The sequence below is a fragment of the Grus americana genome, chromosome 1 (genome assembly GCF_028858705.1).
Source record: "Grus americana isolate bGruAme1 chromosome 1, bGruAme1.mat, whole genome shotgun sequence".
Lineage (NCBI taxonomy): Eukaryota > Metazoa > Chordata > Aves > Gruiformes > Gruidae > Grus > Grus americana.
Genome location: NC_072852.1, coordinates 202,593,381 through 202,617,048, shown reverse-complemented (window position 1 = coordinate 202,617,048; position 23,668 = coordinate 202,593,381). Strand labels below are relative to the sequence as shown.

At 43.3% G+C, this 23,668-nt stretch overlaps 1 protein-coding gene across 3 annotated transcripts; it reads right to left on the bottom strand.

The window, feature by feature from the left end:
* Positions 1–11,424: 11,424 nt before the first annotated feature.
* Positions 11,425–21,587, bottom strand: MSANTD4 (Myb/SANT DNA binding domain containing 4 with coiled-coils). 3 transcript variants are annotated; one of them, XM_054810429.1, is made up of 3 exons: positions 21,512–21,587; positions 14,997–15,626; positions 11,425–13,344 (listed from the first exon to the last, which is right to left on the bottom strand). In XM_054810429.1, exons 2-3 carry the CDS (start codon positions 15,456–15,458, stop codon positions 12,769–12,771), a joined length of 1,038 nt encoding a protein of 345 aa, XP_054666404.1. In that variant the 5' UTR covers positions 15,459–15,626; positions 21,512–21,587; the 3' UTR covers positions 11,425–12,768. The 3 variants fall into 3 exon arrangements, with proteins under 3 accessions (XP_054666404.1, XP_054666423.1, XP_054666414.1); XM_054810448.1 differs by lacking the exon at positions 21,512–21,587 and adding an exon at positions 21,411–21,440; XM_054810439.1 differs by lacking the exon at positions 21,512–21,587 and adding an exon at positions 20,587–20,667.
* Positions 21,588–23,668: the final 2,081 nt, after the last annotated feature.

The following is a 23,668-nucleotide window of genomic DNA, read 5'->3' as shown; positions in this document are numbered from 1 at the left end:
TACCCATTGTCACAGCAGAATGTGTAGCACCTGGCTTACAGTCTAATCCTCCTGTTGTCCTCTCTCCCTTGAACTTCTACCCAGGTCTATGATTGAACACTGAACCTCAGAACTTTTCCAATGTTTTGGATACAAAATGACCTTGACACTACTAATTAATTTTGTGGACATGGCCACCTCACCTTTTTTTTGCCATTATGTATGGTGAGATGGACAAAACCCCTTGTTGGTACCTGAACTTGGAGTTTCTGAAGAATTTTTAACTCTGTCATTTCTGACTGCTGGGACGTCACTGCTAGTCCTTGGAGGAAGGGTGACATACTAAAAGGATGGCAGATAGGAAGTAAGATGGAAAAGTCTGAGGTGTAGCCCTGTGCCAAAGTCAAACAGCAATGAAAATAAGAGAATTTGGTTACGAATATTTCACCTATAGGTTTTGCCCTCATATCATGCAATTATATGAAGATATGCAAGAACATAAATCTCTCTTTATTGAACCAAAGCAATAGTCTATCTGGCCAGAAACTCTGTCCCTGAAACTGGCGACTCATGTTGCACTCTTGGACCCCATACTTGCAATTCTTCCCCTGATTGGAGAAGGCACTTCCCATATCCTACGACTATTTGAAAGTTGGCTGCGACTTCAGAAAATGGCTTGACTCACAAACACTCCTATGACTGAGCAGAAAACCTTTGGAAATATTTTTTTTTTTTCCACAGGCCTAGTACTAAGCAGTAGTAGTAAGTAAGATCAGCAGCTCATTTCACATAATCTTTGGAATAGTTATGAGAAGCAGGTAATGGTTTTCACCAGTACATTAAACAGGTGACTAAAAGATTTGCACTCCATTAACAGAGTAATACACAATAACTTTCCATGGAAGAACGTCTAATTTATATCTTGCCAGTTTTGCAAAACCAAAACTTGAGAAAATGCTTTTCAAACTTCACTTCTCTCCTTTAAGTTCTCATTTCTGTAATCTCTTCCTATCTTGGTGAGATAAATATTGGTCTGAAAAGCAGTGTTCAATTACCTAAATTGACAGAGGAGCAAAATTAAAAATTTGCTTCTTCCTTTAACTCTTATAAACTCCGTGATGGGGCTATCCATCAAGAGTGAGCTATCTCAGGATTGATCACAAGTCTGGCACAATGTAATTACTGAACCAGAAGCATTGTATTATATAGCATGAAATGAAATAGCAACTTTGCCTTCCACATTATGAACCAGTTGACTAATGATGGAGTGTTGCAATTAGAAAATATGGAAGTAACAAGGCAAGGTATTCCACGGTCTGCTAATGTGTAGAATAAAACTACTGATAGTGTGAAGTAGGGAAATTAAAAACAGTAAAACTGTAACAGACAATAACAATGGTATTCTTAATAAACTGTAAAAGGAGAGGATGGAAATGCCCTCTAAAGTAGGTCAAGTTTAAAAGGATTATGTGCAGTCCATGAAAACGGCTTCTTCTGGTCTTGTGTCAGTGTACCTGTTTTTTTTCTAATATGTTTTCTGATGGCTGAGAACTGCTGTATTCATTGGCATAGTAACTGTGACCTAGCATCAGGAGATTTTGATTTAAGAGACCAGGAAGGAAAAATGGTGAGTTGGGGGCGAGAGCCGCCACAGTCACATCAGCCAGCACTCCCTGCCTGACTCCCATTTCATGCTGCATGAGTGACAAATGGCCGGCTCACAGCGCTGCTGCAAGATCGTCTGGTGACACCAAGCCAAAAGCACCAGTGGCATAACTAGTGGTTTAAAAAAAATCATCTTTTTGGCATAAATTAGCCAAAAAAGAAAAAAAAAAGGATGAAATTATGAAGTACTCTAAGTTGCCCAAGGTCAGTACTGAAGATGTTCTTTCCTGCCCTCCTCCTCTTATTTGCCCGGAGCATGCATCTTCAAATAAGTTGGTTATCTGGAAACAAAAAAGTTGGGCATTTATTTTAAAATGCAATCTTTTTTATTTTTTTCTTTTAAGCCTGGATTTAAATCTTTCTGTAGTTCTGATACCAGCTACAAACATTCTGCATCACAGATGCAAAACAAATCCGCTAACATATGGAGGTATCTGGCCCACTTATATTTTATCTTAATGTTAGCTGCAAACTTCAACAGTGCCTGAGTGATGCAGGGATTTAGACTTCCAGTCAGAGGCCATAGCTGCTGCTGCTCTAACTCTGCTAGCTTTTAAAATCATGTTTATTTGCCTCGTACGTAGCAATTTGCCTCCTTAGCACTTTGGACTGCTCAAAGGCCACTGGCTCTTGCTCTGTTTTCTGGATAACATGGTTACTGCATGACGTAGCTCTTCACAAGCTGACGGCTTAATGCCAAGTCGGAGATTCATGAAAACAAATGCACATCTAAAGCAAGCAGCTCCAGCCTTTTCCGTGTCAGAGCACGGTGCCCACCAAGCCCCTTCTGCAAACTGCTGACAGCAAGAGCTCTGCGGGTAAGTGGTCACAGCAGCAGCTTGTGCAGCTCCCCGTTAGATGGGTGAGGTAGCCATGGCACAGGAAAACCTCCTTGCTGTAGTCATGCCACTAGAGGGTCTGCTTCTCGGTCATTTTTAGCCTCTGGTAAGAAATATTGGCATAAAAAGCCCAACATTTAGACCGTGTGCTTACACAAGTGATGGAAAAGGTGAGTGAACAGTAGAGTGCCAGACCACAGCTTGTAGCACGAGATGCATCTGCAGGTCTCGAGGGAACTGGCGGATGAAGTGGCCAGGCCACTCGCCATCATATTTGAGAAGTCCTGGCAGTCCAGCAAAGTTCCCACCGACTGGAAGAGGGGAAACATAACCACCATTTTTAAGAAGGGGAAAAAGGAAGACCCAGGGAACTACAGGCCGGTCAGTCTCACCTCCGTGCCTGGCAAGATTATGGAGCAGACCCTCCTGCAGACTATCCTCAGGCACATGGAAAATAAGGAGGTGACTGGTGACAGCCAACACGGCTTCATTAAGGGCAAATCGTGCCTGACAAACTTGGTGGCCTTCTATGATGGGGTTACAGCGTCGGTGGAGAAGGGAAGGGCAACTGACATCATCTACCTGGACTTGTGCAAAGCACTTGGCACTGTCCCACACGACATCCTTGTCTCTAAATTGGAGAGACACAGATTTGATGGATGGACCACTCGGTGGATAAGGAATTGGCTGGATGGCCGCACTCAAAGAGTTGTGGTCAATGGCTCAATGTCCAAGTGCAGATCAGTGATGAGTGGTGTTCCTCAGGGGTCGGTACTGGGACCGGTGCTGTTCAACATCTTTGTCGGCGACATGGACAGTGGGATCAAGTGCACCCTCAGCAAGTTTGCCGACAACACCAAGCTGTGTCGTGTGGTCAGCACTCTGGAGGGAAGGGATGCCATCCAGAGGGACCTGGACAGGCTGGAGAGGTGGGCCCGTGCGAACCACATGAAGTTCAACAAGGCCAAGTGCAAGGTCCTGCACATGGGTCAGTGCAATCCCTAGCACAACTACAGGCTGGGCAAGGAATGGATTGAAAGCAGCCCCGAGGAGAAGGACTTGGGGGTATTGATTGATGAGAAGCTCAACATGAGCCGGCAGTGTGCGCTTGCAGCCCAGAAAGCCAACCATGTCCTGGGCTGCATCAAAAGAGGTGTGACCAGCAGGTCGAGGGAGGTGATCCTGCCCCTCTACTCGGCTCTTGTGAGACCCCACCTGGAGTACTGCGTCCAGCTCTGGGGGCCCCAGTACAAGAAAGACATGGAGCTGTTGGAGCGAGTTCAGAGGAGGCCATGAAGCTGATGAGAGGGCTGGAGCACCTCTCCTATGAGGACAGGCTGAGAGAGTTGGGATTGTTCAGCCCGGAGAAGAGAAGGCTCCGGGGAGATCTAATTGCAGCCTTCCAGTATCTGAAGGGGCCTACAGGAAAGATGGTGAGGGACTGTTTACAAGGGCATGGAGTGACAGGACCAGGGGTAATGGGTTTAAGCTGAAGGAGGGTCGATTTAGATTAGATGTTAGAAAGAAATTCTTCCCTGTGAGGGTGGTGAGGCACTGGAACAGGTTGCCCAGAGAGGTTGTGGAGGCCCCCTCCCTGGAAGTGTTCAAGGCCAGGCTGGATGGGGCTTTGGGCAACCTGGTCTAGTGGAGGGTGTCCTTGCCCATGGCAGGGGGGTTGGAACTAGGTGATCTTTAAGGTCCCTTCCAACCCTAACCATTCTATGATTCTATGATTCTATTTGAATGCCATAGGCAAAAATTTACAGCACACTGTGTTATTGAGAACCGATCCTGGGACTGATCATCGTTTTGCCTGTCCTGGGCTATGTGATTGGTCGTGACCTTGGAGAGGCAGGTTTTCCAGTCTGGAAGTTCATGGGGCACACAAACACAGGAGATGATACAAATCTGGTAGAGAAACACTGAGCTGTGAAAGAGCTAGTGGATGTTTTCAGAGGCCAGAATCTGCATGGGATGCAGCTGAACTGCCACCCCAGTAGGACTCCCTGTGCCACACACACGATGCTGAGCAGGAGCAGGGCTCCTGGTACAAAATGCCCAAGCCGTGAGATGAACGGCCATGCCGCCTCCTCCACTGCCTCCTGGGAACAGCACTCCCCATCTCCACAGATGCGCTCGAATAACGCGCTGGAGCTGGCTGAGCCTAGGAAATAAATGCAGGTCAGAAAAGCAAAGGCAGCATCTCATGTCCGCACTGCATAACTGACATCTTTTCACAAGACCAGACTTCAAGGGAAGCCAGCCTGCAACCTGATGGCACACAGAAACAGGAAAGATAAGGAGGAAAAGCAGTGAATACTCTTGCTGCTCCTGTTCATGGCATCGTGAAGAAAATCAGTGGAGGACAGCACCTGTATCACACTTCATGTGTGCCAAACATATTTTTAAAATTACTGAACGATGGAGACCATACAGTTTCCCCAGGCTTTTAGACCAGTCCTTCAAGTCCTGACCAGCTTTTTTCCTCATGGCTAGTCCAGGCAGCCACAACTGCAATTTAGGCTTATTCTTCCATGTGTCATTGGCAGTGGGCACAAAAAGCAGATTATTTCCTAGAGGCTTACACATATTTGAAGGCTGTTATGTCTCCCCCCATTCCATCTTTTGTTGACTAGGTAACCCCAGTTCTTTCACCCATTCCTTGCAGGTGATGTTTTAATACTTGTCAATCTTCTTGCTCACATTGGGTGGGAAAAGAGAGAGCCTTATCTTTACTTCCCCACAGAAGGAAAAGAAGGGAGAATATATCACTACCAGGTCTCTCGGGAAAGTCAGTGGTAGTCAGACAGTGACCAGGGACTGCTACCTTCTCACGCTCCATTTTAATAGAGAGCCAAGTCAGCGTCATGTGAACAGATAGATATCAAAACTGAATAGAGAGCAAATCAGCGTCATGTGGATGTATGGACATCAAAGTGACAAGCACCCCAGAAATTTCTGAGCTAGATGAAGGCAGAGAAGTGCAAGACACAAGGTGAAGCGGAGACTGGGCACATGCAAGGCGGCATGGTGACAGCCTGGAGGAGAGTGGACCAGGGAGAAACAGTCTTTCTCTGATCTCTGAGCAATCAGGTAAGGGCCCAAATTGCCTGTCCCAGCACTTCCAGTCCTCTGTGGGACACTGGGAGCTTGAGCTGAGCTGGGTCACGTTTCAAAGCACTTTGAGCATGGGAGGAACAGGGTGCATGCTCGGGGTGACAAGTTCTTGTAAGAAGACATGGGGCCAGTGTCCTAAGTCAACAAGGGAGAAAGCCTGTGAGATGAGATCCTACACAGGGCCTTAAGCAATCATCTGTATTAAGTCTAGCTTTTGCCATTCAGCAGATTGCAAGGTTATTGCATGCAATGCTAAAAAAGGGGAAAGAAAAAGAAAAAAAGAAAAAGAAAAAAAGAGAAAGAGAAAGAGAAAGAGAAAGAGAAAGAGAAAGAGAAAGAAAAAGAAAAAGAAAAAGAAAAAGAAAAAGAAAAAGAAAAAGAAAAAGGAAAAAAAGAAAAAGGAAAAAAGAAAGCATTTGGTGGCATTTTCTGACACCCTCTGGCTTAAATTCACTAATTTATTTCAGCAACAATAAAGAAAAATCAGTCTTTCCTCCTCCCTCTTCTCCCACCTATCACTTCTGTGAGGGCTCCTGACTGACATGGAGTAGGATTTTTGAGGGTATTTTTGTATTTGTAAAATATCAGCCCTGGATCTGACTCGGTCTCCTTGGAGCGCTCCGTGCCTTTCTGAGGGAGGGGTTCTGGGGGCGTGTGAGCTGGAGAGGCAGGTGATGTCGCTGATGCTCTTTTGTGGCAACTGCATCCATGAAAAGGCAAAGAGATGTGACTTATCAGCCTCTGTTTCCTATTGCAGGGGTAAGTACTACCTGATAGATTTAGAAACTTCTTTTGTTTGGAGACGAAATAAAATATGAACGTAATTCCGTTACATTTTGAAAGGGCACCTAACAGGTGATTGCCCATTTCAAGATGATGCATACAAATGACATGCAGTCCTGGTTAGCCAAAGACCTGGAGTAGCAGCAGTGGTTTGGGCAACTTTTACCACCAGGCTACTGGCAAATAGCCTGATGTAACTGAGAGCTCTCTGCTCTATTTGGGAAAGTTCACAGGAAGGTGAGGCTTCATATTGTCTCCCTCTTGGGCCCATCATGGTATTTCACAGAGCTGCCAGTGACCAAGATGTTTTTTCCAACACCTAAAACAGCTCAAGGAGACTGATACTGGCTTTGCCTCTTTTTTGCCCAGTCTTGCTATTATCCTGAAGACAGCAACATCCAGGACACCATCACCCAGTCAAATAGCTCCTATCTCCACAGGTGGTGCTGGAGAACTGCTTCACTCACTGCAGGCTGGTCTGACTAGTACCACCACTATGCAAGACCTCCAGGACCATTATTGGGTGAGTCCAATCAACGCTGCAGGTAAACGTGTCCCTCCCCATCACATCTTTAATCCAGCCTGGCTGCTTAACCTTGGCTCACACTGATGGGAAAATGGCAAAGTTGTGAGAAAAAGCTCAGGAAGTTTGTAGAGAAGAGTCAAGCGAGATAAGGTAAAACTACAGATAGAGGTGGCAATGTTGAGATAGGTGTCAGTAGCACTTTGAGTATTTAAGGGGAAAATACCCCTACCAACATGAAAAGATTAAGAAATACCAAAGCAAAAAAAGAAACAAACTCTCAGAAGATGGCACCTCAGCCATCAAAGAGCTATGCCAGGGAACCCTGGAGGACAACCCTTCCTCTTCTAGCTGATGCCTACCGGGCTAGCAAAGACACCTTGAGGTGATAAGGATACTAATACTTAGTCTGAGAGGTTATTAAATCCTAACCATCTCTTGTTTGTCTTAATAAATAAATATTTTCTACCTTGTGTATACATTGCTTGCAGCATCTCTTCGTGCACAGTGAAAGTTGCTCAAAATGGCCCAGAAATCATGCAGGACCCCTTACTCAAGGAAATGAAGTTTCCTTCCATGTTTTCTCAGGTGTATCCTCTTGGAGTGTGGCTGCTGTTCATCCTGGGCTGTTCTTGGGGACTACATGTGCAACCTTACCCTATCAGCTTCTCTGGCGGCTGTTAGGATGCTGTTAAGCATTAGCCAGTCTGTCTCCAAACTGCATTGTGAAAACACCTGCATGCACTCTGCTTCTCTCCATTAATGTCTTAGCCAGCGTCACGGATGGAGAGAGAGGGATGCACTTCACTCGGAAGAGAGAAGCAGCAATGTATTTTATTGCTAACAAAGTGAGTTAAAGTTCAATGGTAAATGCAACAGTCAATTAACAAGATTTGATTTCAAGGTACGTTTGATTATTTACTGCATAGAGGACAGGGTCAGACAAAACTGTCAGGGAGACCCTCCCGTTGAGTCACGAAGTTCAGAGAGGACCCCCCTTGCTTTCTAAACTCCTACTCAGAGGCGTCTAGGTGTGGCTGGATCCAGTCCTAGTCTCAGACTTGGTCAAGGGTTTATGTCTAAAGGATTATACGTGCACAATCAATCCTTTATATCGCTTAGCTAAGATGTTCAAAGTTTCAGCGCACCTATCCCCAATTCACTTACTGAGTATCTGACGCGATAAGGATTCTCTCAGCTTCAAGGAGTAACCTTGGTAGGCGTCCCTACTCAAGGGGAGATCCTGGCGTGCAGCCTGCTGCCATGCAGGAGAGCTCAAAGAGCTCTCAGGCTGCTCAGTATTCATGGGCATAAGATGATTGACTAATAGTCATATTTGCGTACCAACCACAGATGTTTGTTTCTTCCAAACTTGGCTCGAGTTGGACATTGACCAGCACTTGGTTAGGTGGGCACATTCCTCAAATCAGCCCTTGGCTATTGTGTTGTTATCTCCAAATCCACTTTGAGCAGGTGCAGACATCACAACCAGGCTCATCCATTACCACCACCAGTGGTGGTTATCGCTTCAGCAGAGTTATGGGAAATAAAGGTCAGGTTGGGAAGGGGGAGCATACTGTCACAGCCAGGCACAAATTGGTGGGACCCATCACTAAGACAGCGAGAAACTCTCTGAAGAAGCTTTTATTTTACCTTTGTTATTTGGCCTTCTGGCCCTAAAATTACTGGCTAGAAAACCCTTCATGGAGCAGTGGACATAACGGCATCTATGAAGGTCCCGGTGCATGTTCCTGCTGCAGCACAGGAAAGCACACGGCACGCACGGAGTGTGTGAGGCTGCGAATTGCCCAGTGCAGGCTGCGCTTTGCCCCTCACCTGCCCTTTTCATACATTCCCACGATGGTCCACAGAGCCATGAGATCGGACATCAGTGCATCAGCTATAACCTCGATGAAGCAGTTCACAGTGACCACTGGGGATATTTCCAGTACTCTGTTTCATCTAGCGCCGGCTTCACCTGCCTTCCCTCTTACTAAATGTTTGATCTTCACACTTCTCCTTTTATTTCTCCAGATACTTGCCTCTTCCTCCTCCCCTTGTCTTAAAACTCTTCCCAGTCTGGAAATGTTGCTCATTATGTAAAATCACAGGCCCTTCTTTTAAGCAAGAGTCCAAAATCTCTTCCTCTCTAACAGAGGAACTGAGCTCATGTGTATGTCCTGACTTTGGTGACATTTACATGGTCCAAATCTTGCTCTTAGGCTTTGCTGTCAGGATCCCAGGTTGGTAAATCAAGTAATTAAGGTTTAAGAGATTGCAGATTAGTACTTAAAAATATGACATTTAAATTCAAATTACCACAAAATGACTGCAATTTTGGTATGAAAAAAGCAAGCTATAAAAATTGATGTATTAAACTCTGTAATTTTCTCTAAATTTTATGTTGAAACTGTCTTTTCAATGATTTATGACGATACTTAATTTCATCATTCAGTATTTTCCAAAAGGTTTGTATAACCAAAGGATGCATCATTACCCTAGGAGGCTGAATAGTTGTTAGAAGAAATAATTGCTTACATACAGCTCTATTCACATTTGGAGAAGTGTTCAAATTTCAGAAACAATTCAGAACTCAGAAATGGTTCAGATTTATCTGGGGGGGGGGGGTCCCCAAAACTTTTAATGCTCTTGGGCCATCATTCCCAAGATGTCCAATGAAAAATAAAAACTATTATCCTGATGGTTAAGTCATTCAACTGGAGTAAAAGATGAATACAGAGGTACAGGTATCAAGCAGCAGCGTAACTACCTGTCAAAACAGGAGCCAGACTCCACATCTGCCCGTTCCCAGCCAAGTACTTCTTGCAGACAAGACCATGGGAAGGTTCTCTGCCCTGGCTTGGTCCTTCTGGTCACTACCTCTTGCATGGCTGGCTGTGTTGGCTCTTGTTCCTACTCACCCTGTTTGGCAGTCAGAATAGTTATCTAGAAAGTTGGTCACCTCAGGGTACAGTAATCATGAAATCCAAGTCATCCAACTATCTGGGAAATGCTGACAGACTTCCTGAATTCTGCCTCTCTCATGTTTTAAAAGGGAGAGAGAAGTAATTTCTCCAAATCAAAGGAAAATGGTAATGGGCAGAGAAAGCTATTTTTAATATAAATTTGTTTGATATATATAAGGGAGCTGAAAATTTGTCACTTTATTTCAATATATTGTGTTTGCGTGCAAGGTTTTGGTAGTGAGGGGGCTATAGGGGTGGCTTCTGCGAGAAGCTGCTAGAAGCTTCCCCCGTGTCTGACAGAGCCAATGCCAGCCGGCTCCAAGTCAGACCTGCCGCTGGCCAACGCCGAGCCCATCAGTCATGGTGGTAGTGCTTCTGTGATGACATCGTTAAGAAAGGGGGAAAAAACCACAAAGAGCAGTTGTAGCCAGAGAGAGGAGTGAGACTATGTGAGAGGGACAACTCTGCAGACACCAATGTCAGTGCAGGAGGGGGAGCAGGTGCTCCAGGGACCAGAGCAGAGATTCCCCTGCAGCCCGTGGAGAAGATCATGGTGAGGCAGGCTGTCTCCCTGCAGCCTGTGGAGGACCCCACACCGGAGCAGATGGATAAACCTAAAGTAGGATGTGGCCCCATGGGAAGCCCGCACTGGAGCAGGCTCCTGGCAGGACCTGTGGCCCCATGGAGAGAGGAGCCCACGCCAGAGCAGGTTTGCTGGCAGGACTTGTGACCCCGTGGGGGACCCATGCTGGAGCAGTTTGCTCCTGAAGGTCTGCACTCCGTGAAAGGGACCCACGCTGGAGCAGTTCGTGAAGAACTGCAGCCCACGGGAAGGACTCATGTTGGCGAAGTTGGTGGAGGACTGTCTCCCGTGGGAGGGACCCCAGGCTGGAGCAGGGGCAGAGTGTGAGGAGTCCTCCTCCTGAGGAGGAAGGAGCGGCAGAAACACCGTGTGATGAACTGACCACAACCCCCATTCCCCATCCCCCTGTGCTGCTGAGGGGGGAGGAGGGAGAGAAATGGGGAGTGAAGTTGGGCCTGGGAACAAGGGAGGGGTGGGGGGAAGGTGTTTTAAGATTTGCTTTTATTTCTCATTGCTCTACTCTGATTTGATTGGTAATAAATTAAATTGATTTTCCCAAGTCAAGTCTGCTTTGCCAGTGACAGTAACAGGTGAGTGATCTCTCCCTGTCCTTATCTCGACCCAGGAGCCTTTCGTTGTATTTTCTCTCCCCTGCCCAGCTGAGGAGGGCAGTGACAGAGCAGCTTTGGGGGCACCTGGCCTCCAGCCTGGGTCAGCCCACCAGTCAGTAAGAAGAATCTCAGATAAACTTCCTGTTGGGGCACTTCTATCCAGCTGGTTTATCTCTCCTTCCTTTTTCCTTTCTCAGGTAAGTGCTGGTTGGTCTAACTCTTACTCTGAGAGACATCTCTCGTATTTACTACACAGGGAATACAGGCACCAGCAACTTTGGCTACTGCAGTGTTGAGTACCCAGGTTTCTCTTCATATGTAGCCCTGTTTCTCTGTGAAGAAAGAGTCTCAATAGCAATTTTGGGTTGTAGTCAAATTTATTTCCACTGTAGAAGCACACTTGTTTCAGTAATAAAAAAATAACATTTTCTTTGCAGAATAAAAGTAATCCTGTATTGGTATAAATATATTTACTTGCACAAGAATCCATGTAAGTCACTCAACATATATTCAGATTTAGTATTCTCATAGTCCTAAGTTCCAAATGGAATCAACAAAAGATAGCTGCAGATGAGAAATGTGAACTCTGGCTCAGTTGAGACTGAAACATACATGAAATAATAGAAAGCATTGTTGGTTAGGGGTTTTTTGATATTTTCAATGAATACATTGCTTATGAAAGACTGACAGCCTTCAGCACTGACCATTTCTGCTTGTCTAATTAAAACATACTATATGATGTCAGCCATAGAAGCCTCCCCTGGCTGCCTCAGGGACATGAGCTCAGTGCTGGCCAGGCAGAACTAACACCAAGTGTTAGTGTTCAAGCTCAGTGCTCCTTCGTCTGCGCTCAGCCTCTGTGTCTCTGCTCCTGAGATTCCCATCACTAGCTACTGTCTTTCAAGGAACAAACTGGGTCTAGCAATTTACTTCAGAGGGTCATCACAGACTGACCAGAGAGCATGTCTGATCAATCAGTCAGTCCCTATGCTGTACTGACAGGTGCTATAGTCTGTACAGTATTATTAATGACCTGGTGCAACCAACAGTCCACCTTATAGTGGGTATGGTCGATGTGTAACTTCATCTAGTATGAATACTTAATGCAAAAGGAAGAATACTATTTTCTGCACTCACATTCAGTTCAAGCCATGGAACAACAGTAAACACAACTGCAGTGAATTTCACTTGTACTTCAACTTTTAGATTATTCTTCAACTCTTTTTCCAACTTTGAGGGCAGAAAAAAAAAAACAAAAAAGGGAAATTAAGTTTATTGAATGATGGCTCTGTTATTGTGTTCTAACTTATACATATGTTGATTTATTCTGATCCTTCCTTACTGTTAGTACAGTGAAAAAAGTACAAGGTTCAGCCTTGATTCTTCTCAACGTGTCTGAGAGGAGGACATCGAACTAATACAACACAATACTGAAGACGAGAGAACATAACACTTAGTTCTGATACACTGAAAAGCAATTTCACACATAAGCTCATTTATGTAGGCACACTAACATATTGAGCACCATTCTTTTTTTTTCTTTTTTTCTTTTTTTTTTTCCTCTTTCTTTCTCAGTTTAACATCAACATTCAACTCCAAAGAGAAGAATGTTATGCCTCTAGGACAGTTTCAGTATTAAGAAAAGAACTACCTCTATTTTACAAACATCAAAACACTAGTGTTGACACTGCAGTCAAGAAGTTCACTGCAAGTGACCCTCTCTCTGAATTCGAAGGCGCTCCTTCTCCACTTGCAAGCGTTCCTTCTCAATCTGCAGCTTCTCTGACTCAAACTTTAGGAACTGCAGCCTCTCTTTCTCTAACTGCAAACGTTCTTTTTCAAGTTTTAACTTTTCAGTTTCCAGATCCAGAGGCTGCATGATGGGTTTTTCTGTTTGGGTGAGGTCATTTTCCAGGGCAGGTTTTTCAGCATGCAAAGTCTCTAGCCTGAGTTTCTCCCATTCAATCTGAAGCCGCTCCTTCTCAATCTGAAGTCTTTCACGCTCCAAGTCAACATGCCGCAACCGTTCTTTTTCAATTTGCAGGCGCTCCTTCTCCACTTGCAACCTTTCAGCTTCAATGTCTAGTCGCTGCTTCTCCAGCTCCACCTTCTGCTTCTCCAGATTTATAAGCAAGTGAGAATCTTCATAGGCTAGCCTAGCTTGAGCAGAGCTTAGATTTCCAAACTCTTCAATGTGGGGGAAGTCTGGTAGGTCATTTTCCTTTTTCGAATCTGGCAAAACTGATGACAAAATTTCTTCTTCTTCCTCAATAGGAAACTGCAGAGGAATGTGATAGACAAGAATTACATTCCAGTCTTTATGCCGGAATAAATGTTACACATACCTTGACTGAAAAGAACATATTGTGTTTTTTTCATCTTAAAAGCCACTCAGAACTGTTTAACTTGCATGCTGTGAAATAACCATGTTAGATTAAAAGACTGTTTTCTGCCATTACACAGGCAGAGAAACATGCTTTATCTATCAATTAAAAAAAGGAAAATCAGTTTGTCAGTGGACATGCAAGAACATACAGAAAATATTGCACTATAGCTATTATAAAGCATTAAGAACCACTGACAGAAAACTGTATCTAAAAAAGCATGTTGTTCTTACTTTTCATATAGCTTAGTGACATTTATGTAAGTCACTAGGAATTTGTTGTGACTAATTATTTAATCAGGGCAGCTGGATCCATAGGCTATGTGGTATGTAAGCTAACCCTGCCTTTGCTAACTTGAGGATTACCTTTCTAAAAAAACATGTAACGCTGACATTTTTCATGTGCTCCTAAGCCTTCAAACTGTATTGAATGGGTCAATAAACACGAGTTGTTTAACTTCTATCACATTTGTTGAAAAGCTATTTATGATGCAGATGACTAGGTGATTAAGACCATTGCTCTTGGTGGACTGTAACCACTTGTACAGAATTATAGCCCTTATGTGCTACAAATTCATAGTACACAAGGGATAATTATCTCCCACTAGGTATGCTGCAAAAGAAAGGCAAACTGAGAAAGATACAGGTTCAGAAAATCTTAAAACAATGAGAGCCACTGCCAGTCCTCTAGCATTAGAGCAGACACACACTGTTCTTCAGCAGTTGTCAGACAGTAATCCCACTACCATTTAACAGTTTATGCTGATTTTCTTCCCAGCACACATCTCAACTGAGCTAAGACAGGAGTTGCTTCTTCCCCACCCTTCCCCCTGCAAAAAACTCAAACCAAAACTATTTGAGTATCCCTTTTTGAAACAAGAACTATGTATTTGTACAGGCAGAACAAAACTATCCAAACATTCAACTTTACTCTAGCTGGCTGCCTACCCCAGGACAGTCATGGTACTACTAGGAGTAACAACCTGTCTACAGGATCGACAGCTGCTTGTCAAATTAACACTAAAATTCTGACAGAGGAATGGCTGACTTATTCAAGTAATATTTTCATCTCCTGTGGGTTCATTTTAAGAAATGCAAACATTATTCTTTCTGTACTCTATTTCTTTCTGTACCTAGAGGTAACATATACTTTCATTTGTTAAATAAGTGCATTTCTTTTCTCCATTCATCAATCCAGACAGCCTAAGTATTAAAATAACCAGTTTCCTTCAACAGCGTATTTTCATCCTACTGACTGAACTAATTCTTATCTATAGCACACAGAAGTGGAAAACATATGTGCAAATACATATTCAAAGCTGAGGGATATCAATTTAATAATCAACATCCAAGACCTTACACACAATTGCAAGTTGCTAGATTTGAATACCATCTCTCTGAAACATATTTGTTTCTACAGTTTCTTTAATTCACACGTTCAGAAAAAAAACTGAAACAGATGCTATGAAGAAACACAGCAAAAAAGCCTTATGCTAAAATGAAACGAAGGCCATATTGCACACAGCTAATGTATGGCAGTCACTCACTTCAAAATTCTGCGGATCCTCCTCTTCCTCTTCTACTTTGATTTCTGTTAAAGATCCACCGGCTTCTCTGAAGTCAGTGATATTTTGCCATTCAAAACTAGATTCAATTGAAAATCCCATTTTCTCATCCATGTCTTCATTGAGAGAGTCATCTAAATTGGATGAAGGAAGGTGAAACCCAGCACCTACTACTTTGATGTTTGCATTCAGACGTTTTCTCTTCATGAGTGCTCTCCAGTCAAGGTATCGCCTTTTCACTTCTGTCCCTGTTCTTTGCTCTCCTTCACCTACAGCATTTACACACTCCGCTATTTCCTCCCAAGCTTTCCGTTTCATCTCATTAATTGTTGTATTAAGTTGCTTTGAAAAGAGTACTTCTCTCCTTTTTCTGATTTCCTTAAGGAGAGTTTGAGTTTCCTGAACACTAAAATTGCTTTTTCTTTTTCTTTTTAATTGTTTCATTTTTTCCAGCTTTAACCTAATAATTGCACCACAGTAGACTACAGAGATGATCTGACACTAATCAGTTATTAATACAAACAAAATTTAAAAGCCAATGAAAGCAGAGCCCAGTTCTCGTGAAGTGAATTTTCTCTTCACTTTGCAGTATTTTCCTATTTCTCAGGCTTCCTAAGAGAAAAAGAGCAAACAACATAAATCTCCAAGGTATATACTGTATATTTTCATTTAACGAACTTGACTCCTAAGTCATCATTTAAGGAATGCGTATTTTGAACTGATCGTTTTTTCAACAGAAGAAAACCATTTTGTTAAACTCTGAATATAAAGTAGCTATAGATACCATCTCTAATCTCATATGAATTATAAATCCATTAATATATCCATGTCACGAACCGTTAAGGTTGAGTTGATATTTCCATTACAAAAATACAGCTATTTTTCTTCAACTCTTAGAGTTTTGCCAGTCAGGATTTGCTTATGGCTGAAATATGACATACACATTTCAGTCTGAATGCTAAATTATTTCCAAAGGAAGCTACAATTGTTATATCATTACTTCAAAAACATGAAATGTTTGGGGGACTGAAATTTCTGAGACACATTTTAAATGAGACACCATTTCCAGTCCAAAAAAAAAAAAAAAAGTAGATTAATATGAAAAGTTGAAGTTTTAGAGGCTCTTCTGACTTATCTTAACCACAAAAAAGAATTGAACAATTCTGCTGAATGTCAGAAAATAACTACTAGTTCAAACAAATGCATTAGAGATGTTTTAACAGGAAACAGGTTCAAGAATCAGTCATTACACGCCCATGGTAAAGCCCTCCTCTACCCTTCTCACACTGCAAAACATCTCATGTCAGATGTGATGACCGCTTGAAAGCACATTCAGTCCTCTACCCTCAGCAATAGCTGGTCCTGTGCTGCATGCTGAAAAGAAAGCTAAAGCCCGTAATACACCTGACAGATCGTGTGCAACTCTGTACATAAAGTGGAAAGTTGCAGTGGGAGAAACAGGGGACAATTAATGCACTGACGAATATATCATAGACCTTATTACTAAAAAAAATGTAAAATCAAAATCAGAGACTGAGAATAAAAAATGGTTCTTGGTCAGATTGCTCCAGTAATGGTCCAATTTAGAACTTATTTTAAACTTTCTTTTGTACCATGTTACCTACCACTTTAGGTAGGTTTAAAAGGCTTTAAACCAAGTAGGCCAACAATTCACTATACAGTACTTACAGTTTCAAGTTGTTATGTTTGTTCACTATTAATCCAGTATAGACTTTTTGTCCACCTGAAGCAAATGCCTCGCAGATTATACATTTGATTGCTACTGAGTAGTGGACTTAATCCCTAAATAACTTCCCCCAGCTATACAGGATTCTGAAATTACTATTTTTTTTTTCCTGTTATTCCCCTAAAGGTGGTTAAAACATACACATCTGCACATTGCACAAAAACTATCCATTTAGAGGATAAAGCACATAATAGTTTAGACATTGTTCTTCATCTCCTATGTGCTATTAACTATAATTAAGTGGTTCACTTGCAAAGTTTTCCACATCAAGCAACATTCTTTCAGCGCCAACATGTAAGCATGCTGGTATCAAATATTGTTTAAAACACTGCATTTAGGAAACTGTTTTACTACTTTTCCTTGTTAAAATATTGCTGTCACTGTGAATCCATTTACTTCCAATGGTTACTAGCTAGCAAATATGCAAAACCGAGTCCCAAGAAGAAATTAATTGCATAAAGCATGAGCATGTATCAGCATGGACCACTCTACAGTGCAGCTACCCAGCACTTCTGACTCTTCAGACTCAAGTTGGAAGCTGCATCTTTCTGTTTAAGATGTGTGCAACTTCCTGCCCTTCTGAAAATAAAATATTAATTGGTTTTGAGAAAAGGGAATTATTTAAAAAATAATATAGCCTACTGTTTTAATGTAGACCCTTAATATAACCAGTACAAAAACCCAGAATGCTGCAGTTTAAAAACTCAGATTTATATCACAACACAGCACTGTATCTGCTAATATTTTTTTCTGAGATCTCTTATCTGATCTTTAAGCATCTCCCTTAACCTTCACTGTAAGTTTACCACGAAAAGATACTCAGGCTTTCGAGGAAGCAGCATCATATATACTTGTCTGGCAGTAAATCAATTTACTCGGTACTTGCTGTGCTTTTCAAATGCAAATTACAGCATTAGTGCTTTTCTCTTATTATGGCAATTGAATTTCTTGACCTATGTATCAATTCTAAGTTTATCTTGTATATGGGTTGTTGGCTTTTTTTTTTTAACTTTTAAAAAGTCACTGAGGCGGTAAATTCTTCAGAAAAGTTACCTGCACACAGAACCAATTAAAAGCACTTTTAGAAGCTTCACTGTTAATAAGGCAATTATTCTGAAGTGATAAATATTTAGATTAAGCTGTGATTCCTGGTTACTAGGGAATGACCAAGTACTTATAGCTTCACGCTGGCTTTAGACACACACACATTTGCACTTACCTATTTTCAGGGTGGGGAGCACGTGTGAAAGATTCACAGGTATCTATTTTGAGTTGGTCTTCCAAAATGTAAAAAAGAATTACAGAGTTCTTGTATATAACGTAAATTTCACAAGAACCATAGTATTTCTCATTTGTCACTACCAAGACACTTAAGGTCTGTTTATGAGGTCACAATCACTTTCACTGAAATCAGTAGAATTTCACATGTTTGATTTGAATCATGTACTTCAGTGAACATTCAAGTACTTTGCTAACTATGGAAAACTGGGTCAGACTTTCCAAAGTACTTGCCAATTGGATGTGTCAAACTCTTTAAAGTAGTAGTACATGCTTAGTTGTCTCTTAAGGTACCTAAATATCAGACTTTTGCTGAATCACTGCCGTTTGTCATCTCAAGATACACACGGGCTAAGTCCTTTACTTAGCCCCAGCTGGGATGCACAAGGTCATTCCCCAATAACAGGGAACCACAGGATTTGAGAGACCCATATGGTATCTCTACCCTGGCCCTCCCTAGATTTCTTAGTGCTAGCACTGCAAGATAAACTGGGCACAATCACAAGACAAACAAAAAAAAAATTGCTTTTTCAAATCAGATTTTCATCAACAGTATTTTCTACATATAGTTCTACGTGAATGAGGAAGACACAGACAGCCAAGCTTTCATCTTCGCTCCAGAGAAGGTTGAGAATTAAAACACAGAAACGTCAGGGTACCCTGTGGGCCAGTCTCACTACTCCTTGCACAAGTGTTGTGCATCACCTGTCTGATCCCCACAGCCACTCTTCCTGAAGTGCCTAACCTTGGGTTTGGATTTTATGCCAGAAGCCAAGCACATAACCTTTAAGAATTGTAATACTGACTTGGAAACTACTGGCATCCAATTCCCTTGTTATGTAAAGTTTTCTTTTAAACTTTTTTATTTGCTAGAACACATCTGATAGAAGTCCCTGAATTTCCCAGTAAAACAGCAGCAAAGTCTACCAATTTTAAAACTCATACCTATTAACTTGCGATTGGTAAGGACATCTTCCCTTTTCTAAGTCTTTCCTTTTTGAAAGCATATTGCCTCACTAAAGACAATTCCTTTCTTATTAACATAAATGAGCGTTAATGAATTGTCTTAACAGTATATTGACTTCCAGAGCTAGACCAACTCCACTGCGGGACTGTTTACATTTCTAATAGATAATAATGCTTTTTAGTTAATATAACTAAAGCTGAGGTTTGGGATACTCTGTTTTGCAACACTGCTAGATGGTCTCCAGGATATTACTTTTTAATGAGGAAAAACGAACTGTTACACATTCAAAGTATATAAGGGACAGGAAAGGTAATAAACTAGGATTTGTACACATTCTAGATAGTTACAGAAAAAAACCCCAACAACCACACCTATCACCATTTTGAAAAGCATGATTTACAAAAACATGACATACAGCATGTTTAAGTTTTGCTTTGATATGAAGTCTAAAGCATGACACGCATACATTTGGAAAAAGCTTGTAGATAGACATTACAGTTTTTCTGAAAACAGAACCATAACCGCTCTACATTTTAGTGTCTTTAGCAGAGGATTCCACAGCAAATAATATCTGCTGAGTGCACCCATCGGAAAGATAGGCAGTTCACTCAGAAAAGGTACGTGGAGATAAGAGCAGAGGTGAAAAAAAGGAAGTCTTTTGGTCAGATCAAGCCACTGACACCACCATGAAGGTAAGAGGAGACATCTGCAAGAAGAAAATTCCTTCTCAACTATATGACCAAAAGTAATTCTGGTACATGATCAAAGACATAAGTCATCTGACACGGAATAGCTGCAGTCTGGTCAAGCGACAGAGAAATCCCTGGGAAATAAGAGGAAGCAAATGACTCATTACATGACCAGCCATGCACCCATCATATGGCATGGTGATAAATGCAAATGCAAAATGCGTCTTTTTACCGTTGAGTAGAAAAGCAAAGTACTAGCTAGAAAGAAAAGAAAGAATTCTGATCATGCAATAACAGAAAGATTTCAAGGGTCTTCCAGGAAAGATGGCAACATGGAGCTATGAGTTTGATGCAGCCCTGTCAGGCCAGAAGCAACCTATGGCCAAGAAAAGTATTGCAAAACTAAACTGAACACTCCATAAACACAGAACACACACCCACGGAATAACTTTGATGTACTTAATGACAGTGACATCCATATTCTGCCTCTATGTCTTTGTGTCTTCTTTGCTCACACTGTGTGAGCACATGCTGGACCAACAAAACAAACCCTGCACACAGAAAACAAGCAAGCAAGCAAACAAAAAAATCCATGCATTCACTAGTACTGAAGGATTGTTGCTAGCGTCAAACTTGAATTATTGTCCAGAAAAATCATTACTTTTAAAGTATGATGCCTTGATGGTTTGCCTTTATCTTTTTTTTTTAAACTTGCAGAGCTTATGACTGAAGAAAAAAACCCTTTAAATCAGGAGGACCTACCACCTACATTTTTTAAATAAAAATTGCCAGTCTGAGAATCTTTACATGATAATAACGCCTAGGGGGGCTTTCTAGAAAACTTTGTATGTGATTCATAACAGATGGCTAAATTGGCTTGGAACAACTTACGCTTTTGTACTAAGAGAGGCTTTAGTACAGGAGGACCTGGGTGCTGCTAAACACGTCACCAAACGGACACTCCTCCCTGCGGTTTGAGCACATGAAAAAACAAGCACTAAAGGGAACCAACACCACCTAAAAGGATAATTTAACGAAGCAGAGAGGAGATACCGAGGATGGAAAGCAGCTGCGGATTCAGGCTGTTGAATCCACAGATTCATCAGTCAAAAGTTCCCCTTCCCCTGAAACAGCAATGGCCATCAATGGGAGAAAATCTGCCCTCCGAGCTGGGGGCGTATTTTGGAGGGACGAAGGCAGGCACAGCCCCCCAGGCCCGAAGCGGCACAGACCTCGCCGCCGGCCAGGGGAGACGCGGGGCCGGCCCGGTCCCGCCAGGAGGCGCACGAAGCCCTCCAGGGAGGCCGAGGAAGGCAACAAAGGAAGGCGAGGGCACGGCCGGCTGCCCCAGGCAGCACGCCCCCGAGCCACGCCGGGCCCGCTCCGTGAGGGCGGCAGTCCCGCGGCCACAGGGCCCCCTCCGCGTTGAGCTGCGAGGAGCAGGTGGGCCCGCGGCCCCACCGGCGCCGCAGGAGAGTCCTCCCCTCGCAAGTGACCCGCGGGCGGGCCGGCGGGACCCTGCGCCTCTCCCAGGAGAAGGAGAAAGAGGAGGGAGAGGAGGAGGGCCTCCCCGCGGGGCCGCCAAGGAAGACAGCGGACAACTGCCTCACCGCCCCCTGGGGTCGAGGGCGGCGGAGCCCCACCGCTCTCCCCCACAAAGGGCTAGGGGCTGCCTGCACCCCGCGCGAGCAGCGGCCCCGCGGGGAAGCGGTTACCTCAGCCCGCCGCGGGCCGGGCCGGGCCGGGCCGGGCCGGGCCGGTGCCGGTCTCACTCCCGCCCCGCTCAGGTCCCCGGGGAGCCGCGCGAACTACTCACCTGCGCCCAACTCTCTCCTCCGGGTCGCCTGCCCTTTAACAGCCACCGCCCTCCTATTGGGCGAACTGCGTGTCTGTCAGTCCTTCCCGCGCGTCTATTGGTGATCCATATCTGCCACTTCTCCACGCCCCGCCCCCTCACCGCCCTGACGCGCCAGGCGGGCCGGAATCCCCCACATACGCTTGGAGCGCTGCAACTCCTCTCCCAACAGGGGCGGCTGCCGCCATGCGCAGGCCTCAGATATCATTGGCTACAGTCGCTGCTTGTCTTCCCGATACCTGTCAGTAATTGGCTAAACCCTTTCGAGGCCCGCCTCCCCCCTCAATGAGCTTCCGGCGGCGGGGATCTTGCCGGGTTGTGGAGGAGCCAGACGGGGCGGTCCTGGCGCCGCTGTCTTGCCTGCTTTGTCTGAGGGGCTGGCGCGGCGGGAGGGGGCTGGCGCCGCCCTGCAAGGAAGGGGGAGGCTCGCCCTCACGGTGCGCTGTGTGACTGCAGGCCCAGCCTGAGGGTGCGGGTTTGGTCCTGAGCGGAGCTGCTCCGGCCTCGGGGCCTCGGAGGCCGCGGTGCTGCTGTGGGCCTTTGTGTGGCCGTGTAGGAGCAACCAAAAAGCAGCAGCTAGAGCGGCCAGTAGGTTTATGATGGCAGAGCTAACGCAAATTGGCATTTCTCCCTAAGCTGTGTATTGTGGGGTTTGTGATTAAAATAGTGAAATTACATTCGTGGAGATACTGTAATAAATAATTATATTTTGGAAGGTGCTGCTTCTGTAAGCTACCATGTCATTAATGTAAGTGAGTATATGTGGAAAACGCTGTTGTAGAGCTTTCTGTTCTTGGGCTCTTCCTTTTTGTCTGCTCTGCCACATGTGAAATGTCTGGCACTTGCTCTTTGTATTACATCCTGTTGTCTTGGTAATGTAACCTTTGTGCAGGCTTAAGGCCCTATTTGCAGGTAGATAATTAAAAATATGTTTTTCTGAAGTTTGCTACCTCTATTCTGCCTAACCTGATACACACATTTATTATTTTGCATATTAACAATTACTTCCTCAATCCTTTCAAATCCAAGTTTTGGGCTGTATTAGTATTTGGACTTCAGCATTTTCACTGGATGGATAGGTTATTTGATTAATGTAGCTTCTAGTGACCATAATTATGATGGTGAAACTACAAATCTCCTTTAAGATGTTATTTTCCAGTTTTGGTTAACAATTCTGGCAGTGAACGTCCTGAAAATACAGAAACTAAACATGGAAAAGCTAGCTATTTATCATCTCTACTTGCATATATACAACAGTTTATTTGCCACACTTGCCCATTGTATACTAAATCCCATAAAAATTTAAAAAATAGAATAGTAAGGAGTAGGGTAGCAAGACCGTGCCACGTTGCTGGCAATATATTATACAGGGATATTTCTTACTAAGGCTTATGTATGAACTAGGCTTCAATTTACATTATTACCAGTATTTTGACAGTGCTCAGAAGTAAGATGCAAGTGTGCCCTGAAGGTCTTGCAAGCTAGTTCAAACTAGATTCAGGTGTAAGTAGGTGGAAAAATGAGTGTGCAAGTCATTAACAATCTGAACCTCTGCCAGTCTGCAAAAATAATCAGTGCTAATTATACCTCATTAACTATCCTCCTTTTATTGTGAAGCACAAAAATGTTAAATATGATTAGTGGCCATTAGAATAATTTGCTAGGAAGCATATGATTTCCTAGGGTAGCTCTGCATATAATTCTAAATACTCTCTCCCCCTGTTGTTATTTGACTATTACAGAGGCTATTAATCACAGGTGAAAAATCTTGGTATATACCAGCTTCCCCCAACAAAAATCCTTGGACCTCCTTTGTTCATGTGAACTGTCTTGAATTTTTGTGTAATTTATGTGTAATTTATTCATTAAATCCAGATTGTTTCCTTGCTTTTATCACAATGAGAAAATCCCCACTATTTCAGATACAAATTGTGCCAGTCCAGGGTGAATTCCCAGGATCTGTAGAACATATATACGCAATTTCCTTCTGATTGTGCACAGGGTTACACAACTGCAGCTCTCAAGTTTGGTCTGTGAATCCCTTCATTGTTCAATATAAGCTTTTAACATAGTGAATGCTGCTGGAATACTTTGTACGTGTCTCCAAATAGCTTTTGC